The 12,104-nt window shown below is 42.1% G+C and overlaps 1 protein-coding gene across 6 annotated transcripts in view; it reads left to right on the forward strand.

Moving 5' to 3' along the window:
- LOC116557317 (T cell receptor gamma constant 1) overlaps window positions 1-12,104 on the forward strand; it is a 67,513-nt gene that overhangs the window by 11,590 nt on the left and 43,819 nt on the right. Inside the window, exon 3 of one of the 6 annotated variants that reach the window (XM_032286773.1) lies at window positions 1,028-1,032. The exons of 4 other annotated variants lie outside the window; for them this stretch is intronic. In XM_032286773.1, the coding sequence (XP_032142664.1) occupies window positions 1,028-1,032 (5 nt within the window). Of the gene's footprint in view, window positions 1-1,027; window positions 1,033-4,030; window positions 4,653-12,104 lie in introns of those variants that run through there. One more of the 6 variants, XM_032286777.1, reaches the window with a different exon arrangement.

Consider the following 12,104-nt stretch of genomic DNA (forward strand, 5'->3'; position numbering starts at 1 on the left):
CTCACCCTGCCCCCCGCCGGCATTCTGCCTTAGGACCCTTCTTACTGGAGGGGAAAAGGCTAAGAAAACAGAAAGTTCTCTCTGTTCTTGTGAACTTGCTTTAGCAGCTAATACTATAGGTGGGATACACAGAGAGAGATCAACACTTCATGGCCCAGACTTAAGGAAAGAATCAAAATGTGTAATGAGGATCATATTTTGGAAATATGTGGCCAACATATTTTTATTCTCCCAAATAAATCATGTCACCTTTCGCCCTTTCTTTATTATAGTGAATCCATATTTACTACCCATAGAAAAAGATGGTAGTTTCCCAGAACAAACTCAAGGTTTCAATTAATTGTGAGATGTTGGGCTTGAAAATTGGGTTCAAATTTTTTTTTAAGAGTTTTCTAAAGTTGTGAATCTCTCATTCATAGGTCAAAAGGCCACCCTGGCAAACTAAGAACACAGAATTTTATTTCAGGTGCTAGATATGAAGACTCAGTGTATGATATCAGTGACATTAATACCCACCCAGGGAGAAGCAGTGTTCCTTCTGGCTGGGAAGTGTGAGATGGTGGGGAGAGTGGGAGGGGCAGAGGGTTACCTAGAGGTACTTCCTGGTCCCTTGCCTCTGAGGTTCTTATAGCAGAGGGGATAGAAAGCCCAATGGAAACCCAAGATAGACAGAAGCAGAATCTACATGTGTCTGGTTCCTGTCAAGCTTCCCTGATATGGCCCTGGTAGAACTTCATCAAAAGTGGAAGGCGTTTGCAAAGCTGAGGCCAAACCAGTACCACTTTCCACATAGGCTGTGCATGTAGAAGGCCCAGATGCCTCTCAGGGTCTCTGAGAGGATATAAAGGTACTGAGGGGGCCAGGGGAGCACAGTGCCTGGGATTCGGATGAGAAGCCACAGGATGGAAACTTTGCATCCCAAGGCCATGGTGTGAAGTCAATAGTGGCAAGTTCAGTCTGGTTATTACACTAGCCAGTTCAGAGGAAGAGTGAAATCCCCGAGGTCAGCAGGGCAAAGTGCTAGAAGTCGTTGAGGATGCAGAGAGCAGCAGGAAGACAACTCTGACTCGCTCACACACCCTGGCCCTGTGTAGCAATGCCATCCTGGGGATGAGAAGGAGGAAGAGAGAGAAACGCAGAAAAGCCTAAGCCGCCACCATAAAGAGACAGAGCCCATCCAAAAGAGGCTGCTCTAACCTGGTGGAAACACTTTTAAGTTGGTAAGTTTAGTGCCTCCCCACAATATCAGAACGAGCAAGAGATGACAGGTATAGGTTGTATACATTTTCCTTCCATATTGAATGATAGCCTGTGTGTGTTCCACCACTGTGCCCCACTCAAAGGTACCAGGGGGCTGTGCCCTGCTCAAAGTCACTTGGGTAAGGGAGGGCAGGAGGAATCAAAATCCCATCTCACACCCACCTGCCCCTGCACACTCTGGAGCTGGGCGGTGACAGCCTGGAGAAAGGGCGTCTTTATCTAATTACTCTGCCTAAGGGCATGCCTTTTGTTAATTAGCAAAAAAGGAGCCTGTTTTGAGCTCTGGGAAGTGGAGGTCCAGTTGAGGAGGTAATTAATGATAGAGCCACACAGACAAGGTTTTAAATAAACTGAATCCATGTAGCTTCCTAACCCCAAGGAAAGACAAAATTAGTTTACACAAAAATCATCATTAAAGAACTAATGAAAATAATGTGTGAATTCAGCCACCAGACATTACATTCCAGAGCCTCAAGAAAAATCAATGGTCATGAAAAAAAGTCATTCGCATAAGCGACACCATGGCGTGAAGTCAAGGAGTGCAGACTCTGGAGTCAGAGGATTGAGTCCACTTGAGCGTCTTCAGCTTTGTCTTCTCTTTGGCAGAGAAGCCTTTATTCCAGGTAGTCAGGTAGACTGTGGACTCCAGCAGTTAGACACACTCCTCACAACCTCCCCACCACACGCACACACACACACACACGGCTGCTGGAGTGGCAGGGTCTGAAAGGTACTGTCTGGTAGGATGGAGTGTGCATGGGGGAGTTCCAGATGGCCAAGGCTGCCCTAGCTGTGGCAGCTCCAGGGCCCTAAGGCAGGCCCTGCAGACTAGCTCAGCCTGCAGGCACCCTCTCCTCCTTCTCATTCCCAGGACAGATCCTGTGCAGGGGAAGAGTGAGTCCTCCTACTTGTAGCCACAGGCCCATTGGTCTACTGACCTCCGCCTCCTCAACATTCAACTCCCCACCACTGAGTGTCTCAGAAATGGTATTTATCAGAAAAGAGGGTGAACGGGGCAGCTGCTTTAGGAGGAGCAATCCGAACCAGCCGTTTCCTCTCCTGTCTCCTCAAAAGGATCCAAGTTGTTGGAGTTCACACCTGTCACACATGACATGAGCCAGAGCTGGACAGAAGTGTCAGGGACAACCACTGTCCAAGGTTAAAGGAGCCCTGAAGCACCAGAAGATCTCCAAGAAAACCACATGGAATTCATAAAATGGAACTGAATGGAGGAAAAGAGAAGCTCTGTAATGTGGGAAAATGAAGTACTAACAATATTTGACCAATTTCCCTTGATTTAGCCGGGTTACTACTTCAAAACAGTCAGCAAAGCACTTTAACAATGAAAGTTGGGGTGGGAGGGGGCGGAAGTGGAGGGATGGTTGGAAGCGGAGGGAAGCTGTGCATGGTGATGCGTGCCTGTAGTCCTAGCTACTCAGGAAGCTGAGGCAGGAGGATGGCTGGAGCCTAGGAATACAAAGCTGCAGTGAGCCATGATTACACCACTGCACTCCAGCCGGGGCAGCATAGCGAGACCCTATCTCTACAAAAATAAAAATAAAAAGCAAGGGGGAGATAAAAATGTAGTAGTAGTAGCAATACCTAATAATTACTGAAAATTTACTGTACGTCAGGAATCATACTGTGTGTATTTAACTAGTCCGCATAAAATTTTGATATAGGTGTTATTATTATATTCATTTTCAGATGGGAGATTTGAGGCACAGAGATTAAGAAGCTTGCACAGGGTCAGGCATCCAGCCCCTAAGTGGTAAAGATAAATAGATAGACATTAAAAAGTGTTTCAGTGGGCCACGGAGGCTCATGTCTGTAATCCTAGCACTTTGGGAGGCTGAGGTGGGCTGACCACTTGAGCTCAGGGGTTGGAGACCAGCCTGGGCAACGTGGCGAAACTCCATCTCTACAAAAAATACAAAATTAGCCAGATGTGGTGGTGAGTGCCTGTAGTCCCAGCTGCTCAAGAGGCTGGGGTGGGAGGAGGCTGGGGTGGGAGGATCACTTGCACCTGAGAGGTTGACGCTGCAGTGAGCCATGAGTATGCCACTGCACTCCAGGGTGGGTGACAGAGCAAGAGCTTGTCTCAAGAAAATAAAATAAATAAAAAATGCTCCAATGATATGGGTAGTTGCTTAGAATATAAGACGAACTGAAAGAATACAGAACACTATACATGTAAATATATCTACAGTCAATAAAATTGTATTAATATTTACATATCTGCAATGAAAAAATCTACAAGTGAAAATATTATAATGTGAATAGTAGCAGGCCTTAGTGATATGACTGTGGATGTTTTTGTCGTTATCTTTCCCCATTGCTCTGAGTTTCTTTGACAAGCACTGTTACCAGCATCTTCTACCTATCAACTGTGTGACTTCTGCAGAGTTACTTGATGATTCTGGGCCTCATTCTCCCTGAAAATGAAAATTCCAAGTCTCCATATTACATGATCATTGTGAAGATTAAAAAGGTGAAAAGCACATAGAAAAAAAAAGAGCTAGAAAATAGAAAATGCTCATTAAGTGTTTGATATTATAAATGTTAATGCTTATAAATATGCAATAATTAAAAATATTATGCAGAGGAAAAGTGTTCATAAACAACTACTAGGCAATTAGAAACCCTTCTCATTTCCATGGAAATTAAGGAACACCCATGGCCCCCTTGCATTTGTGTGGAGGAACCCGTGGAGACTGCTGGCCTGATCTGAGATACACAGGGTGAGCAGGATGGGGGCACAGTGCTGAGCCTGCAGACGACACTAAAGGACCCCAAAAACCACTTTCTTTTCTCTCCCCAATTCAGGCCACACCCTCCAGCCCCTTACCCAAGGCGTCTAGCCACTATGTCTGCACTTTCCTGCCTTCTCCTTGGGGACACCGCCGGGCAGACAGGATGTCGCTGCTAGAAGCATTCGCCCTCTCCTCCTTCTGGGCTCGTGAGTCGCTGTCTGAATTTCAGTCTAGATCAGTAACTAAAATCATTCTTCGTTTCCTTCTTCCACTCTCAGATGCTCACTGGAAATTCTCCTCTTTTACTTACAGTTGGACTTGGATTATCAAATCCAAGTCCAACTTGGAGCAGTTCCAGCTGTCCATTTCCACGGAAATGAAGAAAAGTATTGACATACCTTGCAAGATATTGAGCACAAACTTTGAAACAGATGTCATTCATTGGTACTGGCAGAAACCAAATCAGGCTTTGGAGCACCTGATCTATACTGCCTTAATGAAATCCTCAGCTGGAGGCAGCATGGGTGAGAGGAGCAACAAATTGGAGGCAAGAAAGAATTCTCAAACTTCCACTTCAATCCTTACCATCAAGTCCATAGAGAAAGAAGACATGGCTATTTACTACTGTGCTGCTTGGGAATACACCATATCAGAGCTGTTGAGACAACACGCACAAGATCCTCTCCTGGGGTCTGCGCACCACATCCTTCCCGACAGGGGCAACCACAGCTGGTCCCCAGCTGGGCTCCCAGACTCAGGCTCGCTTTCTCTGAGGCTCTTCCGGGGCTTTCCAGGAAGCTGTTTCGGGTTGTGCTTATACCTTCGTTCCAGGCTGATCCCAGGAATTGTGCTCCAGAATCTTTATTTAATACTATTTCTTAATGAGTGTTAAAGACTTGTCTGGGGGCTGAGAGGACACAGGTCATGCCACCGTCCATCATATCACCACCTAGAGACTTCCAGTAAGTAGAAAGGTGCAGTTGAGAGAGGCATCCTTATAACAGACAGTCAAGACAACCCACTTGCAGCCTAACTGTCACTGGCACAGTTTACAACTAAAGAAACGAAAGCTTAGAGAATTGGGGTTGCTTGATCTGCCAGATGAGTCATGCTCTTAGAGCTGGCCTATGACACCATACTAAACAGTTTAAGGATCGCAATTCTCTAAGTGAATGATAGGATATCTGGGATAAATTTGGGAAAGAGTAAGTGCCCTTTTTACTGGGAGGGGTAAGGAGGAGAATTTGCTAACATGAGATTGTAGGAATAGAGCTCCAAGTCATCCCAGGCTCCACTGGGACATGTTGGAATAACCCTTGATCTTACCTGTAAAGGAAGAGAGAATTGTATCATGCTTGCGTGTGTGTGTGTGTGTGTGTGTGTGTGTGCACGCACGCGCGTGTGTGTGTGTGTCTAAGTTCTCTACAGTGTTCTCAATTCTTTGCATACATTAGCTCCTTTAACCCACACTATTTATAAGGTCTGGTTGGTTGTTCTCATCAAACATATATAACTCCTGATATAAGTGGAGTATTAGTTCATGCACTTGTCCAAATCACAGAGCTGGTATGTGGCAGGACAGCCTAGGGACCCAGGTCATCTGGTTCCTCTTGAATCTGACACTAAACTGTTTCTTAATCACAGGAGTAAAAAAGAAAAGACACATTTTTCCTATCCCCATGGAGGAGACAGAACTGACCATCATGGAACTTTAACTGACACAAATTGCTACTGTGTGCTGAAGCGTATGCCCAGGATTCCAGTGATTAGATGTATTCACAGAATGAGTAAAATGCCAATCAACTACCAATTGACTTTTCAATATGGAAACATAAAAAATTGGAGTTTTCCATTTCTATGTATGTGACAGGTACTGTTATCCACACTTTATGTTCATTATCTTTATTAAGTGATAATGTAAATTTCTTAAGTCCCTGGAAGCTATTAAGACACTGATAGCTGTAGAAAGTGAGACACAAAAATTTCAAATAACTCAGCCGATGTTGGATAGGGTAAGTGGTCTTAGAAGGGTGCATATTGTCATAGGTCACTAATAGTAATATTCAGATGAGCTTTTGAAGGACCAAATATATTTTTAAATATAAAGTTAAAAGAACAGAATATAAAACTGTAAATGTAAAACCCATTAAAAATGTTTAATCCTGTGTAATAATCCAAGTATATTACTATTATAAACATGTAGATAACATGCTTAAAAATAAATGCTGATTGCTCTTGTATTCTTTATTTTAATTAATTAACTAACGTTCTTCTAGAGTCTTCTCAAAATATTTTCATCACTTTGCAACACATTTGGTAAGATTTTCTTCAGGGAGGATCAGGTACTTATCCAAGCTTCATGTTTACCAACTTTGTGATCTGGGATGTCATGTGTGCCACACCATTCTTGTCTGTCAGAGGAAGATAAAGTGTAAAGGAAGTAATGCAAGAAAATGTTTAGAACAATGTTAGCAAGCCTACAATAGATGTTTGATATAACATTAATTTTAAAGTGCATGTAAAAATGAAGTTTATTTAAAAACACTCCTCTCTGTGACATAGTGTTGATAAGACTGTTCCGAAGTCCAAGGCGAGTTCCCACAGATTGCCCTGTCGGTCCCTCCAGCAATTTCAATCAAGTTTCCTCTTGAGGTGCACCCTCATTATAAGTGAAACTGGATTTCTCTGAGTTATAATCTGCATTGTGACATCCCAATTAATTATAAACCAAATACTCCACTGTGTTTCAAATAGAAATGACTATAGCTTTTTAAATGAGGTATGAATAATGCTGGCGTAAAATTTCAGTTTGCCTTTTTTAAAATTGTAAAATACTGTCCATGTTTTATGCTCCTGAGTCCCAAATCCCCAAAACATTAGCAGAAGGATCAATTTTTATGCGAGGTAGAGAAAGCCATATGCTCATTTCTCTGGAACAATGTTGTATAGTCTGAAAATCAAGGGGGGAATAGCTAAGTTTGAAGGAGAATTAGTTCAACTCCGGAGCTGCCTCCATCCCATTCCACAGATACGTTCCTGTCAGGTCATGGACTCTACTCCACCAGTGGTCAGTGCAGTGCTCCTGGGAACTGGTCAGCTCTGTAGTAGGCCATGAAGTCCCCAGAGGCCACCTGATCCCCCACATTTTTCTCTCTCGCCAAGTCACGCCACACCCTCTCCCCACTGACCAGGGCCAGCCAACAACCAGCGTCCTTCTCCTCGGGATATGGTTCAGCAGACAGGAGGATGTCCCTGCTAGGAATATTCATATTTTTCTCCCTCTGCAGCTGTGAGTTGCTCCTCAATTATTTCAATATAGATGAGCGATGAAAATGATTCTTTTTTTTTTTTTTTTGAGACAGAGTCTTGCTCTATCACCCAGTCTGGAGTGCGGTGGTGCAATCTCAGCTCACTGCAACCTCTGCCTCCTGGGCAATTCTCTCTCATGCCTCAGCCTCTCAAGTGGCTAAGATTACAGGCATGAACCAACGTGCCCAGCTTATTTTTGTATTTTTAGTAGAGATGGGGTTTTGTCATGTTGGCCAGGCTGGTCTCAAAGTCCTGGCCTCAAGTGATCTGCACTTCTTGGCCTCCCAAAGTACTGTGATTACAGGCATGAGCCACCGCATCCAGCCAGATGCAAGTGTTTCATTATCATTTTCTCTTTCTATGTCCCAGGTTCATGGGAATTTCTCTTTTTTGTTTGTAGTTGGACTTGCTAAGTTAAATTTAAAGCCATCAAAAATGTCATCTACTAGAGCTACAGATAAAAGTGTCCAGGTATCTTGTGTGTGGCCCACTATGTTTACAGAGTCTGTAAATATAGTTATACACTGGTACCAACAGAAACAATCTAAATTATGAGCCATCTGACATATATCACTTCAATAAAAGTCCCAGCTCATGCCTCCTTAAGTAAGAAAAACAACAAACTTAAGGCAAGAACAAATTTGCAAATGCCTACTTCATTCTTTATCATAATCTTTATAGAAAAAGAGGATGAGGCCATTTACTACTGCACTGCTTGGGACCCACAGCACCAGTGCCACACTGTCCCACATAGCATCCTCTCTTGGGTCTCTGCCCAACCACATCCTTCCCATGGGAGCAAACTCTGTGGGCTCCTAGCTGGGCTCTTAGCCGGAGCCTTGTTTTCTCTGCAGCACTTCCAGATCTTTCTGGGAAGCCATCTTGGGTTAATGCCCATGCATTAGGCCCTGCTTTAAACAGGAAGCATGCCTGATTATGACATTCCCAGATATTCATTGAATACTACTTCCTAATGAATTAAGGTTTTGTCTGGGAACGAGTGGACACAGGTTAACGCCCCATTCCTGTCACCATCTAGAGATTTCTATTAACTGCAAATGGCTTAGGCCAAGGAAGAGAATCATTGTATACCAGGAATCCTGTATGTAATTATTATAACACCTCTGCAACAAAACTATTATTTACCCATTTTAATAAAGAAATTAAAGCTTACAAGTTTAAAGCCACTGGTTAAAGACAAGAAGTGCATGTTTTGTTTTCTAAAATGAGATCATGAGGCCACCCTGAATATCTAAAAATCACAGTTGTACAACAAATAGATTCTTTGAGGTGACTTTGGGGTTGAGCAAGTATCTTTTTTCTGTAGAGAAGAAGATGGTTCCTCATTTCATACTAAGGGGTGTGACCATTTCATCAGAAAAGAGCCCCAGGCATTGGGCTGTTAAATAAGCCCAGTACATTGTGGATCACCTTGGTTTTGCCTGTGAAAGGGAGAGAATCAGTCAAGAGAACAGCTAATAATTCTGTGCAAGAAGGTTCTTTATTTGTACTCTCAATACTTTGCATTTGTTAACTCTTTTAACCTCTGGCAACCTCTGAGGTCTGTTCTGTTATGAACAGAAGTGCATTTTACTCAGGTAAGTGAGAACTGTGTGTCCTAGCCACTCAACTAGGTTCCACAGCTGGTTTTGTGGCAGCAGAGGATTGGACCCAGCTCATCTGGCTCTAGAGTCTGTACTCCTTGAACACAGAAGGGTGAAGAGAAGTACTGTACATTGTTCCTACTCTTTTTTTTTAATACCTTATTCTATAGATTCTCATGCCTCAGCTACTATTTTATATTTTATAGTAGTATTTTATATTTATAGTAGTATTTTATAGCTACTCAGCCATCTGAGTAGCTTGGATTACAGATGTGAGCCACTGAGCCTGGCCAGCCTCAATTAATTTTTAAATGTGATAAGTTCCCATAAATCCATCACAGACCCTAAAACTGGAATTTACATGTACCTAGACCAAAGATAATCACAATCTGGAATTTTCCTTTCACCATTCCTTTGCTTTCATTTTAATATTGTTTTGTGCCTCTGTATTTCTAAAAAGTATGCTTTTATTACCATGTTTGACTTTATAAAAAGGATATCATGCTCTATAATCTGCTGAGATTTATATTCCCTTATAGCATGTTGCTAAAATTCATTCATATTGTTGCAGGTGCTGATGCTGTAGAACACTCACTTTGAGTCTATATAATATTCTTTCCTGCGAATATACCACAATTTATTTATTCACGCTGTTGATGGCATTTGGGTTTTTTCCAGGTTTTTTGCTATTGTGTACATACTTCTTGAAACATTGTTCTGCATTCCTGTTGATCATGTGTTAAGAGCTTCTTTCATTCAAGACATGCACATATACATATATCTAGGAGCGGAATTGCTGGTTTGATAGGGCATGTGATGTTAGACTTCATAAAACAATGGCAAACTATTTCCCAAAGCAGTTGTTCCAATTTCCACTCCTAAATTGGTCAGATATGGTGGTGCACACCTGCAGTCCCAGCTACCGGCAAGGCTGAGGTGGGAGGACCGCCCTCATTGTTCCTACTCTTATAGAGAAGACAAAATTGACAACTTTTGTAAAACATTTAATGGCACAATAATTTTGAACTGAATCAGGTGACCAGAATTTGAGCAATTAGGAATCCTTGCTGAGTAAGTGAAATACCAATAAATTATCACTTTTTTAAAAATATAAAATGATACAAATTCTATTATTTTATGATGCCATCTCTAAAATAACTGAGAAAGAAATGAAGAATACCTTTAATCCAAGTGCTTTTTCTATAGCAGTACATACTAGGCACCCCATGGGAAAATATAGACACCACCTTGCCTTTGTACCATGTGTTGTCTTATTTATTGGATAATTTCCAAGGTCAGGACAACACATTCATCCTCATCATCCCCTTTTCCAAGGACCTAAGAAGGCTACTGAAGGAAATAAAGGGGGTCCCAGGAAAGGCTGACCTGGTGCTGAAATCAGACAATCTGTCAGTCTTTCTCTTCCCACCCCGATGCACTCAGCCTTTTGTGATCCACGTCTTGTCTGTGTAATTCCTGACCAACATATTCCCTCAGGGTGGGCCACACTTGGTTTCTTGAATCTATATAGGCAGCCTTTCAGGCATCAGACTAAATAGTGAGAAATAGAGAAAGAGATGCCTGATTCATAGTGCCTTCAAATGACAGAATACTATGACCTTGTGAAAATGTTTTATACATTTATTATTAAAATCAAACATCTTCACAATAAAATGTGAAGAAAAGTTCATGAAGTGTATAAAACCTCTTAAAAATATAAATGTCCGTGTTGATAGAATATTTTTTTAAATCAGAAAGGAATTATTCAAAACTGTAGAATAATTATTCCCAAGGGAATACGTACTTTTAAATTCTATGTACTTTCACTAATTTTTATATATTTTCTTAACTGAGATACTAAGGTTTTGTTGTAAGATATACTTAACAAAGTAATTTTCTCATTTGGTAAAAATAGTAATACTAAGACACAATAATGTCATCAAGGACTGATGCTGTGCCAGGTACATATCTGAGTATTTTATGCATTACAATTGTGTAACAGGATAATGATAATGCAGGCCCCTTAGTACCTCCAGAAGATATATATGTAAGCAAGGTACACATGTAGAAACTGAGGCCCAAGAGCTTAAATAACTCAGCCTACATTCTACAGAGTGAAGTGGTATAGGAAAGTGGAGCAACGTGAAATATTCATTTCCAGAGAAAAATACTATACGTCCAAATATTGTCTGGGGTGGTGTCTAGCCACTTATACTGGCTGAAGCATAACTTGATACATTTTCCACAACACCGTCACCTGCTAAATTCCTAGGGGCTATAGCTGAAAATGATGTTCCTAGATCTGTTTTGACCTAGAAGATAAATTCTCAAGAAAAGGAAATGGGGACAGTTGTGTGCTTGCTGGAATCACAGATGAGAGATGTAAGGACACCCGCACAGAATCCCTCTTCAGGCCTGTGTGTACCGGCTCCCTCCCAACAGGAGCACAGACTCAGTGGTGTTGTCAGGGTTGGACTGCATCTCCCAAGACTTCCCCCTCCACCTCTGGAAACTTGATTATGTTCACACATTAGGACATAGAAATCAGGGTACTCTGTACTCATGGTCCAGGGATTATCTGTAAGTTTATACGATCCAAATTCAAAGATGGAATCACCGAGTGGCAGAAAACACACTGGGTATCTTATACGTCTTATATAACCATGGCAACATTTCGCAATGTCATCTTCATTTTTTTTCCACTTTAATATGAAATAATTTGAAAGATAAAATACCTTCTTAAACCCCAGGTGCCCATGTTTCCTCGGCTCTGTCCTGCTCCCCTGAAGAAGTTAGCATTCATTTGTTCCACTCATGTTGGAGGGTGAGCGTGGGATCCAGCTCCTGCCCTCTCTTAGGCCCATTCCACTCTGAGGGATCCTGCTACAGCCCAGCCAGCATACTTTCTTTTGCACTGGCCTCAGATCCTCCTGGGGAAGGGAGGGGGCATTCGATTATCCCAGAACAAGGTGGATACCCACCAGAATTGATCCTCTTCCTGGCTTCTGCCTGTGATCACCACAGCCATTTATTCAGGGCCTTTTGCTCCCTTTTGGGCACTACTCTAAATCCTTTTCATGTAACTCATCTCATCCTTGGGACAATCTTTTTATATTAATCTGTCGTGATTCATATCTTACAGGGGAGAAAACAGAGATAGAGCGATGTGATTTACTTT

This window comes from Sapajus apella, unplaced genomic scaffold (assembly GCF_009761245.1).
Source record: "Sapajus apella isolate SASKATOON/1434 unplaced genomic scaffold, GSC_monkey_1.0 scaffold19, whole genome shotgun sequence".
Classification (NCBI taxonomy): domain Eukaryota; kingdom Metazoa; phylum Chordata; class Mammalia; order Primates; family Cebidae; genus Sapajus; species Sapajus apella.